Source organism: Dermacentor variabilis, chromosome 2, assembly GCF_050947875.1.
Source record: "Dermacentor variabilis isolate Ectoservices chromosome 2, ASM5094787v1, whole genome shotgun sequence".
In the NCBI taxonomy this organism is placed as follows: Eukaryota; Metazoa; Arthropoda; class Arachnida; order Ixodida; family Ixodidae; genus Dermacentor; species Dermacentor variabilis.
The window spans coordinates 213,103,324-213,121,082 of NC_134569.1; the positions used below are offsets into that span (position 1 = coordinate 213,103,324).

The window sequence follows — 17,759 nt, forward strand, 5'->3', positions numbered from 1 at the left end:
GCTGCCCCTTCCGTGTAAGCGCCTTACACCGCCGAGTGTCCTTCATTAGTGGTCCCAAACCGCAACCTACTGAGAAGCGGATAACTGGAAGTGACGAGTTCGCGGCGTTAGATTCGGAAGTTGAGTTCCCTGCGTTAGAGTCGGAAGTTCGTAGCGTGGTAACCAGCAACGTCAGTGAGCGACCTGATCCTAGCAAGACGGCAAAGTCCTCTGTGGGTGAGTCGGTCGTTCGATCTGCTGCAGCAAAAAGTGTCCAAGTTTCTCAGCGACAAGACTCGACAGCGAGACAGCCAGACAAGTTTCACAGCCAGACTCGACAACATGGAGGACATTCCCTCGCCTCAAAAGAGATGAAGAAACCAGCTGCAGTGGCCAAGAGTGGGTCCCAGTCCGCAACCTTTGTTGAAGTTGTGAGGCAGTGTGTACAGCAAAATAAGGAGCTCAAAAATCAGGACCTGTCCGACCTTCTGCGAGTTTTGTTTGAAGTCCTGCGTTCATATGTTCAAGCGATGGGGACTGGAACCCTGAAGAACTTTCTTCAGCTCGTTCTTTCCTTTGAGCCCATGATTACCACCTTCGCAGCGACCTTTACCTTATAATATGGCTAGTCTTCTTCAACCTCGTGCAACAAAAAATCACCGAAAAGTGCCGTTTATTATGCAATGAAACTGCGCTGGGATTATAAGTCGATTAGCAGAACTTCAATTATTTCTGAAAGATACGTGTGTTCCAGTATTAGCCCTCTCGGCGGCTGGCCTACCAAGCGGGAGATCGTTGACTGGATATGTCGCCCATAAGAATTGCAGCATAAAGTCATTTCCCGCGGGAAGTGCCGCCCTTTACATACGAAGAGAGATTCCTCATGTGGCTTTGAACGTCACCGATCTTTGCACCGATAGTATTGAGGTAGCGGCTGTGAGGATACGGCTTGGCTTCCGAACTCTTTCTGTTGCCTCCGTATACGCGTCTCCGCGGAAGAAGGTAGCAATGGACTTGTTTCTCCAGCAGCTTTGTGACCGTTGCCCAGCGCCCCGAATTATCTGCGGGGACTTCAACGCCCATCACTCTGTCTAGGGTGACAGGAACACAGATTCCCGCGGACGCAAACTTGTAGAAGTTATCGACAGTTTGGACCTGAGCGTGGCCAATGACGGAAGTCCGACTTACTTCCGGCCTCCAGCCTCAGCCACATCCATAGACCTAACCTTGCATTCATCTGACGTCCGCATGAAGTGGTCAACTGCACCTGACCGCATGGGAAGTGATCACTATCCAATTTTAGTGTTTACGGCCGACTTCCATATGCGCCGCTCTAAAATTAGCCATGTCGTTAATTGGGACAAATACAGGGAACACCTTGCATGTGTTTCTGGTGATGCCATAGACAAAATGATTTCTGGTAAGATGGCTGCTACCACAGCGGTCAAGTTGCCTAATCATTTTCCGACTCCGGATTTAAAACTCAGGAACATTTGCGCAGCGCGCAGAAGGGCGGAGCGACAACTGACGCGGAAGAAGGACGACAGATCCTTGAATACGACCTTCAATAGGCTTAACTCTGCCATTCGACGCCATACGAACAAGCTCTGTAGGTCGCAGTGGGCGTCCTTCTGCGCTATCTTGACGGTTTTCTCACTGGTGACGAGAATTTGGCGAGTCATTGGCAGTCTTGCCGGAGATTCTCGTCCTAGTAAACCTTTCGAAGTGCTTGCACTGCGCAAGCAGAAACCTCTGGTGTGCTTGGCAGAAGAATTTGCAGATGCATTTGTAAGTGTAAGTTCAGGAATTCATCCCTGCGCTCTGCCTGCAACATCTACGTCTGTGATGGACGCCCCGTTTACACTTCGAGAGCTACAGACAGCACTCAGCAGCCTGCGGCGTCGATGTGCACCAGGTCCTGACGGCATCACCAACCAGATGATGCAGAACCTACCTCTGAAACACCGGAAGATGCTCCTAAGCTATCTCAATCGAGTGTGGGAGACTGGCGACGTTCCTCGTTCATGGAAGGTGGCTCACGTTGTCCCAGTGCTGAAGCCCGGCAAAGAAATGACAGACTTGGCCTCGTATCGTCCTGTATCACTGACGTCGTGCGTGGCTAAGCTCATGGAGAAGCTGGCAAGTAAGCGTTTATCTTGGTGGCTCGAAGATAGAAGGGTTCTGCCAACATGCATGACTGGATTCCGAACAGGTTTAAGCGCGCAAGATAGCGTCTTGGACTTGATAAGCCATATTGAACATCATAGAGCTTTCGGCCTTTCAACACTAATTATTTTCCTAGACGTATCAAAGGCTTATGATAACGTCCTTCAGAGCTCAATACTAAATAGTTTGCAGGCCATGGGCGTACAGGGCTATCTTCTGTGATTCATTCACTCATTTATCAGTCATCGGAAAATTCAAGTGCGATTAGGAAGTACCACAAGCACCGAAAGGGCGGTATCGCGAGGTGTACCTCAGGGAAGTGTTCTTTCCCCAACGCTCTTTAACGGTGCAATGGCTGGTCTTCCCGCTGAAGTGCAAAAACATTGCAGGCATGTCCATATGTCGATATACGCGGACGACATTTGTCTTTGGTGAACCGGATATCAACACAAGCATTTAGCTCTGATAGCTCGACAGGCATTACTTTCAGTTCAAAATTATCTTCAAGGTGTTGGGTTGACTCTCTCGGTAGAAAAATCTGGCTTCATCATGTTTCCAGGTAGAGGAAGAAGGTATGCGCGGCTGAAGATTGACCTTAATCAATCTTGTCTTCGACAATTGAAACACAAGCGCTTTTTGGGCGTCATTATTAACTACCGCCTACAGTGGCGACGAGCTGTGGACTCGGTTGTGACATCGATATCTCCGCGTCTCAATGTGATCCGTAGAGTTGCAAGTGAGCAATGGGGAAATCACCCTTCTTCAATGATCAGGTTGCACGATGCACTAGTGACGAGTCGAATAATGTATCAGCTCTCTTTAATTTCCCCATCGATATCACAGCTGGAACGACTTGAGGTTCTGCACAGAAAGGGCCTAAGAAGGGCTCTTGGCGTTCCGCAAACTGCTCCTAACAATGCAGTACTTTATGAATCTCTATCGAGACCTCTTACCTTAGTCGCTTCACAAAGGTTATTGATGCAAATTGGCCGCCTCGAACAGACGGCAGCCGGCCGAACCCTTCTACAGCGCCTTCGAAAGAGATCCGAGTCCCGAGCGTACTTGGCCCTTAATACTCTTGGTTACCTGGGCCTTGACGCTAGAGGTCGAACTAAGAGGTTGAAACCACCTTTGTCTTTTGCGAGCCTCGATTGTTCGTTGGCAGTTCCTCGCGTTCGTGTTTAGCGGAGTTCTCCTTTGGCGGCAACGCGTTCGCTCGTACTGGAACATCTTGAAACTGAATTTGCCCGTCATCTTCAAATTTTTACTGATGGCTCTGTGTACAAGGTAAGAGGATCTAGTGCAGCTGCTTTTCACATTCCCTCTTTGAAGTATGATTGGTCCGTTCGCTTCACTGCAGTCGTGTCCTCCACAACGGCAGAAAGCGTTGCCATTGAGGCAGCTCTCAAAAAGCTACGGTTTTGTACGCCTCAACCTGTTGTCATTCTTACAGATTCGAAATCCGCCCTTCAAAGGTTAGAGCACGGGTTCCCTACTGATGCCTTATCTCTAAGCTCCCTACGTTCGGTGCAAAATCTCCGTGTCAAAGGCTTCTCCATACGATTCCAATGGGTGCCATCACAAATAGGTATCATAGGCAACGAGATGGCGGACAGCCTCGCCCATAGAGCGCTGTCTGGGAATCCTTTGAAAAAAGTGCCTCAAGAAGACAAGAGACTCTCCAGAGAAGCGGTGTCGTGCCACTTCAGTTCTTTGTGGAGCTCACCTCACAAGCCACGTGTGATCAAGGGTCTCAAAAGAAACCAAGCCACCTTACTGCTCCGCATTCGCACGGCCTCTGCTCGTACCCCTGCCTGGAAGTATAAGACTGGCCTGGCGTTATCACCATTATGTTCAACGTGTGGTGTGTGCGGTGACATAGAACATTACCCAATGTGCTGTATTGTATATAACGCGGAAAGGAGGGTGTTATTCGGGTCCCTCAAGAACACAGGACTTCCTCACAGCTCTCTTCAGGACATTGTTTTTCCGCGCGGGAACCGATTGTGTAGGAAGGAGGTCTCTCGCCTTCTGTTAAATTACCTACAGGACACGGATTTAGCTTCCACATGGTGAACTGAGGAGTGCCCATTAGTAATTGGGAGGTCTGTGTCTGATTATGTGATTTGTTTATTTTAAGTGTCGCTACGGTGGAGCAATTGCCGGCAGCAACTGCAAGGCTGATCCCACCAGTAGCCTACAACAACTCAACTCAACTCAACTCAACGAACCTGATACAATGCAGCATTTTTAGCGCTTCCGTAGAAAAGCAATTTCTTTGTTGGGTAACGAAATGTGGGCGTTCCTAGGCGCATTCTTTTAAGATTGCTAAGATATATAGCAATAACATCGGCGTGTAACGAAGCGTCACGCTTGTCAAATAGAAATAAGCGATCGTCTACTAACAAATATTTTTGAAATAGACGAATTAGAACTTCCAAGGCTACCAGAAATACACCCAGTACTTAGAAGCTAAAATCAAAGTTCTAAAAAAATATTGACTCGTGATTCCAGCCCAACGAAAGTGGATGTCCAGCGAAGCTGTTGGAAAAGCACCACTACAACTGCTGACGGCAGCACGCAATGCTTTATTGAAGGCCCGGATGCTTGTTTTGAACTGTGTGTTGTATGGGTGATCAATGAATGCATGCACGGTGCTTCCCTTTGCTGAGCGTTTGTGGCCTCTGTCTTACGGGGTATAGCCATTTGCATATTTTTCTTTCTTACGTGGGTATGAGGCACTGCAGTTTTAGCGTGGTTACAGGAATATGAGCCACTGATGATGATGATAATGATTGTTTTGAGCTTGTTCGTTATTGAATCGTACCCTGTTCTGTACGTTGTATGCGTGGTTCAAATCAATGTAGGCACCGTTCGCTTCACTTTGCTGATTTCTTGTAGCCTCTGCATTACGAGGGGGATGGGCCATTGTTGATTATGATCATTTTTGTTCCCGGACGGACACAGAAAATGCCGACAACCGAGAGGCTAACAGCTTCGGTGTAAAAGGCTCAATGCAAGAGTCTATGCAAGCACCATGCTCTTGCAAATAAATACTGTCCTCCCACTTCACTTAAGTACAGCGCAGGTAAAAAGACACGATCACTGAGAAACTTTCGACAGATATTTATGCACTGTTCTAGAATTTATTAACTCGCACAATATTTATATGTACAATTTAATATATGCTCTAGCGACAATCTTCTGAACAAACCTGCTACCTCCTCTGAATTTCTTTCTATAAAAAATGGTCGTCAAGCGGATAAAACTTCATATGTCTCGTATAAAGCGACATAAGCTCTCCTGTCACGTTCCTTTTTCAAGTACAATGAGCCTTAACGGCCAGTCAGTCTTGTGCGTTTTAACGCTAGAGAAACACATTTCTAAGAACACTTGTTTGTAGTTCAACAGAAAGTTGTGGAAAACAACCCTTTTGGGAGGGTTTCCTCCTGCTCTTGAGGAGTTGGCTACACGCGGCAACCCATAGAGTGCCATACAGTTTCTAGAGGAAACTGTGGCGCTAGCGTCTACGGGAGCTGCAAGCAGGGCGGTTCAGCGAACATTGGAATGATGGGCAGTACATAACTGTGCCTAAACTTCATCATTTCAGCGTGACTTTGGAGAGTTATCACATTTAAGAAAGTGCTTCATTGTGAATGATTAAATATACCTTATCAAAATTTTCCGACGCCAGGATTAGGACACAGGACCTTTAACACAATATTCAAACGATTACGCCACGAAGGCATGGGCAAGCCGAACTACTGCAATTAGCAACGACTATGCGTGCTTGCAGAGTCTTATTACCTCCGGCATTAAAAAAGTATAAATGGCTTTGAAATTTAGTCCTATTTTGGCCCAGATAAAGCGTAATAAACGAAGGCACAAGGGCGCCTGAAGCTTAAGCACGAAGACGGGACAAATCCATGTACTGCCACTCATTCCCCCCCGTGATTGAACGATATCGCAGCGCACGAGTTCCCTCTAGTAATTGTAGGGAAGATGGAGGAAGGAAACTGAGGAGAGGCCCTACCCCCTCCGCGCGCTAGGAGAAAAGTGTGGAGGAAGTGACGTAGTAGGTTTTCCTCTTTTTCGTTGATTTTTTTATTTTTTTGCTGTAGCGGCCACGCCTTTCGGGCCACAATGGCGGCTCTGTTTTGGTTCTGTGCGCTCACACGTGTTGCTCCGTAGGTTTCGTACCGTGTCAAAGGCGCCGTGCGGGCAGGTATGCGTTGGTCTCTAAGTTTTGTGGCGCTGCGTTATCTAGACCGTGCTCTCCCGGATGTTGCTGTGGCCAGGTGGGACAGGAGGAACTAAAGTTCGTGAAATGAACGCGCATGCAAGGCTGTACGCGATGTAACGCGCCGCGGCAATGGCAACGGACGAAGGAATATCCGCGGGAAATTTTGCCCTCTTTGGCGGAATCATGCTAACGTGCTAACTAATGTTTAGTGTTGCTGCGGAGCGCGCGGGTCTGAGCAGCACGGTTGCGCGCAGCGCGGCGTGGTTTCGCGAGAAATGTAAACAAGAGAGGAGAGCTGGCCCGATAGGCGGAGCAATGCCATGAGCAACGCAAACTTCCGGCTTCACTTTAGCTCCACAAAGAGTGACGTCAGGGCCTCTCCTGAGTTTCCTTCCTCCGTGGTAGGAAACTGCGGCAACACAGCCGGACCGGCTGTTCTTCGCAGCTGCCGACAGGTGGCGACACAAGTTTATGGAAGCACCACTTTCGCATCCGCTAGCTTCCCTACAGGAGATAGTAACTTTTATGTTCTTTTTTCTTTAAATACCAGACCAGGAGTTACATTCAACGATCCAGATCATGAAAGGCGAGATTAATGAAAACTTTCAGTAGCTACAAAGCAGGGGTAAGCGCAAAATATTTTTTCTACGATATTACGAGAAAAACGCACATCATTGCATACCTAAAGCTTGGCGAGCTGAAGGCTGGTCACGTTCAAGAATATACGCGCGAAAACTCACAAGGACAAGAAGGTGTCGTTTTTGCGCCCATTACTCTTTGCATTTGTTTTCTACCAGGTAAACGATTACGATATACGCGCAGTGCCTATAGGGACTTATATGTGAGGTGCACAACGGTGTCGGAAACTGTTGTGCTGTGTTTTGCTAACATAACGCCAGTTCATTTCTTTTTCTTCTGATTAGATTGGTGGCTTTCAGATAAAGAAGGAAAAAATTTACTTCCCCGCCGCCATTTTAGCGAGTGTTTGTGAACGACGCATTCGCTTGCCCGAGGCAAGTGAGCACCAATCACCTGACAAGCCACAAGCCGCGACCACTCGTCCCCAAAATGAGTGGACGGGACTCGTGATTGGGCATGTGTAGGTGCATACAACACAAAATTCTGACGGCACTTCCTTAAGGCGGTGTCTATGAAGACTTATTACTAAACCATTTATTTCCTTTATTTATTAAAAACAAAACAAAGGGAAACATCGGGAATAGACACAGGTTGCTTATTTATTGCGAGGTGACAAAAAGCACGTGCAACATAAAGCGCGGGTTGAGAAAAAGAAATTGCGCGCTGATAAAGCAAACTGACTAGGAAGACATGAAAACGATGGCGGTTGTTCACACAAAGATGAAACAATCGATAAGAGCCAGACACAAGCGCAGTCAGCTGCATGATTGAAGGAAACCTGGCGATCATGCAAGTGGCCTGCTTTGTTTAATAACGGGTGTCATGACAGAGGTTTCACGGTAAGTCGGGACTCAACAATGGCAGCTTCAAAACCCTTGGGCCCGGGAAAAGACCCGCGAAGCTATAAATAGGCGGACCAATTCATGAGGCCATAAACGCTCGTGCGAATGCGGCGGGGAAACATCACGCCCTGACGAAAGAAAGAGAATAAAAGAAAATGGAAAGAGAGCAAAAGCAATGCGCGAGGGGAATGAGCCGCATCAGTGGGAAAACGGAATAAACTGAGAAGGCAGTGCCTGAATGATTACCCGTTCTCTTGTATGCCGACAGGCTGCCGACCACCGAGAAAGCGCTCACTTTATTACGTGCGTATAGCTGCTGGGGCGCTTAAATCCCAATTTGGTAATGAATAGATATCGGTCGTTGTGAACGAAAATGCAGGCCCGATGCCAGCGAACGAACACGGAGGGGAGTTATGCAAATGCAGTCGGGGTCATAAAAGGGAGTCGCGGCCCAGTGCGAGGGATTACGGGAACGGGGGCGCAGAAGAAAGGGCCGGAAGGGAAGGCTGCCCGCTAAAAGCGGGAGGAGGATGACGGCGTCAGAAAGCCGGACAACGATGGCCTAATTGAATTCCGCCATTAAGCGTATTATTCGCGGCAACAGAGCGCCCCAGGAGCATCGGACGACGTCGCTCTCGTCGGATGCCCTGCGAACGCGAGCAGACGACGCGCCGTGGCAGCTGCCCAGCTTTCAGCGGCCGCTCGCAGGGGGCGGGAGTGCGCTTCTTAGGCCAAGTTGTGCCACTGGCATTCTACTACTGCTAGCTGATTGGATGCCGGGCACAGTTTCACCCGTGCCCCCTCCCTCCGATTGCCACTCGCGTTAACGCCTTTCCCTGGTCGTTCCTTTTCTTCCCACTAGCTGCAGCGCCATTTTTTTTTTACCTCGCTACTGCCTTTTGCCGCACAGAGACGTCTGCTCCAGCAGTGTTCTTGGAGGAGCAATGCGACATAAAAGTTACGCTTAACTTTTCGTAGTCGTGCGCCTCCTTTATTCCTTTGCCTGAGATATCTGTATACGGGAGCAATATTTATTTATTTACTTATTTATTTATTTATTTGCTTATTTATTTATTTATATATTTATTTCCTGTACCCTCAGGGCGAGTGGAATTAAAGAGGGGAGTGGTTGCATGAAATACAGAAAACAAGTACAGTGCAGCAAAATGGTTAGTAGTACAGAAATAGATGGCTCTCGGTTATACAATGTTATCTAAGTGTTCTTGTAGTGCTCGTTAATAAAATGAAATACGGTGCATAGAGTGCAGTAATATAGTGTTACGGTAATACAAGACAGTGATACAATTAGTAGTACAAAAACATGAATGAAATGCTTCTGTTTATACAATGTTACCTAATACTGCCATGAATGCTGATGGTCAACAATAGTAGCGCTTGAGGCGGGTAGACGATGCCACTCAGCAGATGTACGCGGAAGGAATGAATGAGACATGATATTGGTTTGGCATAATGAAATTCCAACTTTGTTATTGTGATCTAACCTTGCTGAAATGTATTGAGGAGGGGAGATAAGTTCATCGCGAAGGGAAGGATGATGAAATATCTTACGAAAAATTGAAAGTCTAAGTCCTTTACGGCGAGAGGCTAAAGATGGCAAATCAAGGTTTAATTTCATTACAGAAGTGCTGGCAGTTCGGTTATAATAATGAGCAGAGTCATTTTGTGCCATTTCTAATGAGTGAATAGGTTTTTCTGAAAGGGATCCCAAACTGCTGCGGCGTACTCAAGCTTCGAGTGGACTAGTTACTTGTATAGAATTAATTTTAGGGAAGACGGTGCATTAGTGAAGTTACGTTTTAGGTATTTCAGCATGCGGTTAGCGTTTTTAATTGCGTAAGAAGCGTGCACGGAGCACGAGAGGTTGCTAGTAATATGGACACCAAGATATTTGTCGAATGAAACAGGTTCTAAAGGGAGATTATTAACGTAGTAAGAAGGAAGCTGGCTAGAAGTTCTGGACACGCGCACAAATTTACATTTTTTAAACTATTTAATTCCATTGAAAATTATTGGCGCCAAGTAGAAATAGCGTTAAGGTCGCATTGAAAAGAACATATATCAGTGTGGCATATTACTTTCCTGAAGATTACGCTATCATCGGCGAATAAATGGATGTTAGAGGAAACACAGGAGGGTAGATCATTTATGCAAATTAAGAAAAGGAGGGGAGCAAGTACCGACCGTTGAGGTACGCCGAACTGTACTCTGCTTGGCTGTGAATATGAGTCATTAGCAAAGACAAGCTGTGAACGGTTAGAAAGAAAGCACTCAAGCCATGCCAGCAGTCTGGGGTCAATGTTAATTCGATGCAGCTTCAATATTAGAAGATTATGGCACATTTTGTCAAATGCTTTCGAAAAGTCTAAATTATACAGTAGGAAGTTGAAGAGTGGTCAAGAATGACGTCTAGCTTATCGGTAAACAAAACTAGTTGCGTTTCACACGAATATGTCTTGCGGAGGCCGTGTTGCGATGGTGAAAAGAACGAATTAGTTCCAAGAAAGCTAGCAAGATTAGAGGCTAGTATATGTTTTAATATCTTACATGGAATGGAAATGAGCGAGATAAGGCGGTAGTTATATGGAGAATGCTTGTCACTCGACTTATGGAGCGGGATCACCTTCTCGACCTTCCATTCAGCAGGCAAAGAGCCCTTGTCTAGCGACTGTTGGAATATCATTGCTAGAAAAATGGAAGAGCAACAGCTAGCGCTTTTCAAAAATTTCGCGTTTATTGAATCGTGTCCTGGAACCGAAGACAGTCTTGGCTGGCGTTTTGTCTTAACCGGCTCTCTTTACTGGAAACCTTCTGAAATTCCTTCTTATAGCGCCAGAAAGCGTTCACCGCACTCCACTGAGTGTGCAGTATCTGTTCAATGTTAGGCTAATGCGCAGGATAAGAGGAAAGTATATCATCTAGGCTTATATTAAAATGTGCTGTTCCCCGGCACTCTGGGAAGGCAGGTGGGGTTCTTCAAGGCCAGAAAGCTTGGACACCCCTGTTTTAGGGTGACAAAATGGGCGCCAACGGAAAAGGAATGCAGCCGAGAATAGTGTAAGATAACATAAGTAGGATGGTGCAAGACAGGATAGGTCGGACAATGGGAAATAATGCGATTAGAAAATATGCAGACATAGGATGGAGCCAGGTAACACTAGGCAAAGATAATTGGAGACTGCTGGGAGATGCCTTGGCTATGAAGCGGACACGAATTACTAGGCTGTTGATAATGACGATGACTGCTCGTGGCGCCAGGGATCCAATCAGGCGCGCATAGTTTCCTCGCCTTTTGCTCCGGTGCCATGACAATTGTGTATTGTCGATACTCGAAAATAGACTTCAAGCTGCACAAGCGAACGGGTGGGCATAGGTATTTGTGTTTGAGACGGAAAACGTTTGAAGCCTTGTACTCTGAACATCTTCCCAGTGCGCCCAGAAAGAGACCATCTCCCTTTCCCACACCCTAATTCGGGTGAGAGCGGAATGCTAAAGAAAAATACTGGAAGAAACGCACGAGTTATGGGACAAATTTATCAAGCGGCATGCAGTTTTGAACACACTTTTTCTCTTAGCTGTGTCTCTCATCTAGACGTAAAATCTCTTACGGCCGTTTTACAGCATGCAGTTACGAAAGAGAAATATAGGTGGTCGTACTAGCGGCCTGCTTTGTTTTGTCAAGGACGGCGCGACGAGACTTCCACGGTGAACCAGACTTAACCTATAGATACACGCCTTATGCGCCTCGATGTCAGTTCAACAAATATTCCAATGCTTTCACATGGTGTAACTCAGGTTGTGTGTGTGTGAAACTGAATCTTGGAGCTTATCCATGCCTGGGGATGTGTGGGGTCGTGTAGTTGTCCGTGAAGCAATAAATATGTGAGTGCACTTTCTTTTCTCATCACTTGCTCTTTCCTCACTTTACAATGATGATTAACCGTCGTTCCCTAGTAAATGACTAAATAGAAAGGTAACAGAGAAAGACGAGCCGAGTGTATTTATTGTATTCCGTATTGTGGTTGGATTGAATAATAGAATTTATCCTTCGGTATTCACGCATAGAGAGGAACAGACGTCATATTCGAAGACTCCAGGCTAATTGAGACCGCCCCGTATGGCCAATACACGAGTGTTTCCGCACCGATGCTATATCGGGCACGTATGGAATCCACGACCTCATGCCAAGTATGAACGCAACAGCCAATATACACCCCTACGGCGGGTGCTAGGATAACAAAAAAAGAGAGGGAGACTGCTGACTCCATTTTTCGTCATCAATAGGCGTAGAAATAGAATAGTTCACACACACAGACACAAAATGAATTGTTTTTTTTTTTTGCTATCAGAGCCGTCAGCGCGACTTATCGAGTGAAACTACTGAGATCAACCCCTGTGGTTGTCTATTATGTTTCTGAGCACGTTAGTGCATAATGCTAAAAGTAGTACCTTGTTTTTCCTCATGCACACTAGCATCCTTACGCAAAGTTTGATAAAGTTATCAAGCGTTGCATAAGGAAGTCAGTTCTAAATAGGGTTTAGGTTTAAATGAAAAACAAATAAAAGAAAGACAGCTCGGATATATTTTACCAAAGGCAACCGTCGCAGACAAGGATCGATATACGCTGCCAAAGCTACGCGCTCCATAATAGCTTCGCCTGGTCATGACGCGCAATGTTAATGGTAGAGTAACTAACACCAGAATCTGGGCGACACGCACATCTTACACGAATCTCTGAATGAGGCCGATGCATTAAACCTCTACGGAAGGGCCGCGGCAGGCGACCACGCTAATGCGCAGCTCGCTTTCTCTGGCAGCATAACGCTCCGAACAAAGGCACACCATGCCCCACTCTCTATTCTCTTCCTCTACGTTTTCTTCTTTTTTTTTAATCGTTGGCGTCACGTGCCTGCCTAAACCGTGGGTCGGGGTCACAGAGTGTGCGCCTGCCTGCGGGGGGTTTCTCGGTAATCCGCATTATACGAGTGGTCCTTTTCAGAGCTCCCTGACACGTGTTCGTATATTCTTTTTGACGGCCAGTCGGCGAGATGTAATCTGCGACACGGCACGGTCCTCCCGGAAGCGTTTGAGCGCTGTATGCAGATGGCAGGTTGTTGCCGCGGTGCCTTTGACAGTACGCCTTCGGTTGCTCGTGTCGCGTGGGCAAACGAAAAAAAAAAAAGAAAGGGCAGTGTAAAACACGTTGTTTCTGTAAGTATAGGATAAGTACAGGCTGTTTGATGATGAGATTGGAGTAGGAGCAGATTGTATTCACGGTGGGCGCGTTTAATCGGTGCACACTGCGAGGTTTAATGCATCTGATGTGGGAAGCTGATAGCACCGATACCTCCGGCCAGGAAACTCCTTAAATGCAATCGTGTTTGTTCTTAAATTTTTTTCTTCGAACGAATGTTTTGAAACGAAACAAAGTGTTAGGACAGCATTAGCGCGTTTTTTCGGTGAAGATTGTTACATTTTATGCTACATTATTATGTCACGTGTACTCATCTATTGCTAATATTCCTTCGTATTTTTGGACACACCCGCGAGCATATTTCTCTAGCCTGATTGCCAACTTTTAGACATTTCTTTTCCTTCTTGCTTTTATGTCATCTATTGCACCCTTCCCGAGTACAGGATAGCCAACGGGACATATGCTTTCGTTGACCTCTCTGTCTTTTGTTTCCCTTCAGCAAATGTCAGGAAATGGATGCAAATTGAGCATGGCCGTGGGCAAGAGAAGGACAGAAGCGTAATTTTGCCATTTTTAGTATCCATCACTGTGATCAAATGAGTGCGGACACATTGCCGCTCTAATGATCCGGTCGGAAGCTGGCCCATGTAGAATAGCAAACTGAGCGAGCTGGCAAGAAGCCGATGATAAGAATTGGCAGCAGCAGACAAGAAAGCAAAAAAGAAGCAGCGCTCGTTTAGTTTCTTTATATTTTTTTTCTGCTTCCGAGGCGCATTTTTCGGGAGCTTAGCTGGCTTTAGACCGATGCAAGAAACCAGATAAGCATAATAATAAAGTTACACTTCCAATAAAGCGACAGTTTGGCGATTTAGTAACAGTAAAAATTTATCTGAGTTCTTTTGTAGTTTACTCGGCATCTTCAATGTAACGTGTTCCTCCCACTGCGACAATGTTCAATTTTTTGCATCTCTTTATGTCAATGCGTGTTGTACAGACACGGCTCACCGTAAAACAAATTATACATGTCAGCAACGAACTATAGCCTCGGAATAATTGCGTTACCAGGCGAGCAAGTCCGGCGTTTATCGCTCGCTCTCACACTGCCTGAGTTGATTCAAAACAGACTACTTGCAGTGTCGCCCACTTAGCACTGCGTTATGAAATGAGAAAAACAAGAAGCTAGATGCGAGAAATAAACGCAGACGCAGATGAACCAACCAGCCAGCAACAGTGTTTCACTTAGCACTGCGCTTCGCTCCACGGCCAGCGTCCAGTGCAGTGCGAGGAGGAGGGAAAGGAGGCAGACGGGAGCGTCGTCCCGACGACGGGACCGAGAGGGAGGGGAGAGCGCGGAGAAAATGCGAAAGGGAGGGACGACAAGGCCAGCCATATTAGGCCACCTTCGAACGCTCTCACGTTGATGAGGCGGCCCGCGGGTGTGTATGGGACGGATTACGATCTCCTTGTTGACTGTCATGCGTTGCCTTTCTGCGCTGTTGTCTGTGCCCTTCGGCACGCTCGTGACCGTTAGGCATGGTGATCGTAATGGCGAGCGCTTGCAAGCAACGGTGAGCTCGGTCGCTTCGATGCGTTGTCGCAATACGAATGAGATAGCGAAACTCGTGCACAAATCTCTCCCAGCATGCGAGTACATTTTACCGCGCCACGACGGCAGATCTCTTGGAACTGTGGAGTATACGTTCCTTCTGATTGGGCCGCGTGCAGAGCATACGTCATCTGTTCTGAAAGTGGGGAACTGCAGCAAATCCCGGGAAAAAAAAAAAGACGCCAAGTTTCAGGTGCGAGGTGAAACACCGGTGCTAGTTCACGGGGTCCACCCAGGGTAGATTGCCTGACTGAGGTTGTTACCTCAGTCACGGTGACCCTCACGGTGACCCTGACGTTGAAGTACTCAGGAAGGCTTGGGATTTTCCTTCCCAACGAGTAATGAATTTGGCTACCGACATTTTATCGACATCATTAATTACGAGTTCACTGCTAAGTTCCCGCACATCAGTTAGCACTGTCAAAAAATAAATAGAGGGAAATATCTAAAATTCAAATGGAAAACTAAAGAAATAAAGCGTAACATAGATGCTCACGTACCTGAACCCTGGCCTCGGACAGTCCTAGCCTCTGGGACAACTCTTCACGCATGAACGCGTCTGGATAATGCGTCTCGTCGAACAGTCTCTCCAGCTCGTTCAACTGCTCCAGCGTGAAGTTTGTGCGCGATCGACGCTGCTTAACCTTGCTGCTGCTGCTGCTGCCTCCGCAGCCACTGCCACCGCCGCTGCTGCTTCCGTTGATCACGTTGCCGCCTGCAGGAGCACCAAAACACTAACATTTAGTGTACATTTGGGGCGACCAGCAATTTTTCAAAAAATTCAGACTGCGGTGTTCTTGGTCGGCCTCACCAAATAACTGCGAGCATCATTTACGAGCTTCCAGTTACAGGATGCGTTTAGGGATTCTCGCGTGATGTCCCCTTTTCAGGAAAACGCGAAGGCCACCAGAAGGAAGGAAGGAAGGAAGGAAGGAAGGAAAAAGTGGAGAAGGAAAGGCAGGGAGGTTAACCAGTTTAGCTTAACCGGTTTGCTACCCTACACATGGGAGCGGGATGGGGGGATGAAAGATGGGGAAGGGAGAGAGCACATAGCACAGCACACACACATCGTTCGTTAGAGTCCATCACTCTAGCGTGGTACGTGATATCACTGTCACAGCCGCTTGTCCAATCCAGTCTCTTTCAAAAACCGAAGTAGTCCCTTTGTCGCCTTCAGCTGCGATGTCTTCTGTCGGCGGCATGTGAATTAAAATCGTGTCGAGGGATAATGGTCCAGTGTCAAGGTGCGCTAGAACGGATGCCAGGGACTGTCGCTGAACATTATATTCAGGACAGTCGCACAGGGTGTGTTCCAGCGTCTCCTCGCAAAGACAGGCATTGCAGAGAGCGTTGTCGGCCATTACAATGCGAAATGAGTAAGATTTCGTGTAAGCCACCCCTAGCCATAAGCGATAAAGCAGAGTCGCCTCTCTTCGGCGGAGTCAAGTTGGCATATAGAGATGCATCAAAGAGGGCAGGTGGTATTGACGGTTGCTCCGGTTGGTCTGGCTGTTTTGTGTGCACCATAGATAGAGCGTTATCTCCTGTGCAAGCACTTGAAGTCTGCTAGCTGCGTCGGATCGTGAAAGCGGTATGGCCTCTTCTTGTGCGTCTTCAAGAGCTGCCCGAATGGCATTATCGGCGTCTTCGTTTCCTATGACGCCGTAGTGACTTGGCAGCCACTGAAACGTCACGTGGTGTCCTTTCTGATGTATGGAGTAGGCATCTAATATCGAATACGAGCTGCTCGAATGGCCCGGGGCGCCGAGCTGATAGCACAGATTGTAGGGCTGCCTTTGAGTCGCTGATGATTGACCATTGTCGAGGTGGCTCACGATTCACGAAACAAAGTGCAGCGCGAAGAGCAGCTAGTTCAGCAGATGTCGATGTTGTTGGGCAATCAATCCTAAAGCTGATGGTAAAAGCTCCATCTGGGACAACCACAACAGAGGACGAATACAGGATGTTTGTGGAACCATCAGTATAAATGTGTTCACTCTCCGCGTACCTCTCGTGCAGAAGAAGCAGAAACAGTTGTTTGAGCACAGGCGACGAAAGTTCAGACTTTTTCCCGATTCCTAGTACATTGAGATGGACTGTGGGGCTGATAAGACACCAAGGGGGTATCGATTGTTTAGATGCAGCGGTGAAGCCCGAGGGAAGTTTGTCATTGCACTTGACGATAGTTTTAGAGAATGATGCTTGGTGCCTGTCTGAAGGTAGTGTTGCAAGGCGGTGATAGGGGGCACGTGCAAAGTGTCTGATGTGCGTTCTGAGGGCTTCCACCGTAATGTGAGTTCGCATTGGATGGTCCCGAGCAATCGCAAGAGTTCCCTCTGTTGACGTGCATCTGGACAAACCAAGGCAGACTCTTGAGTGTTTGAGCTTGTGCTGCCGGCAGAACACGAATATTTGTCTTGCAGGTGTTGTTCAGTACAGGTAGATTTTATCTTAAAAAACCGAGAAAGAGAGCTCTGTAGAGTTTAAGCATTGCGTCTACTGACATCCCCCACGTCTTTCCTGTCAAGTATTTAAACAGTTGGGAAGTTGCAGTCTGGCGCCGTTTCATGTAGGCCACGTGCGGGCTCCAACAGAGGTCTCGGTCAATAATTACGTCAAGAAATCTGTGGGTTCTGACATAGGAAATGGTCCGCCGATTGATTGATATGACATAAGGCGTCATGGGTTTGCGAGTAAATGCCACTAGTGCGCACTTTTCTGGTGATATGCTGAGGCCCTGTTTGCACAAGTAGTTCGCTGTCAAAGTGGCCGCTCTTTGAAGCCGCGCACGTATCTGAGGACGTGCGACTGCCGAAGTCCAGACACAGATGTCGTCAGCGTATATTGAAATTTTGATGGTAGTTGGCAAGTATTCAGCAAGTACAACACGAGCGAGGTTGAATAGCGTCGGGCTGAGAGTCCCGCCTTGAGGAACGCCCCTGCTGGTATAGCGTCGCGTAGTTGTGCCATCGTCAGTTAACAAATAGAATGATCTTACAGATAGCTAACTTGCAATCCACAAAAAGAGTCGACCACTTAGGCCGACCGTCGCAAGAGTGTCGAGGATGGCC

At 47.3% G+C, this 17,759-nt stretch overlaps 1 protein-coding gene across 1 annotated transcript in view; it reads right to left on the bottom strand.

Moving 5' to 3' along the window:
* The window catches only part of LOC142573090 (uncharacterized), a 119,741-nt gene that overhangs the window by 50,877 nt on the left and 51,105 nt on the right, over nt 1-17,759 (bottom strand). The window contains exon 4 of the mRNA XM_075682602.1: nt 15,189-15,403. Within this exon, the coding sequence (XP_075538717.1) occupies nt 15,189-15,403 (215 nt within the window). The remainder of the gene's footprint in view (nt 1-15,188; nt 15,404-17,759) is intronic.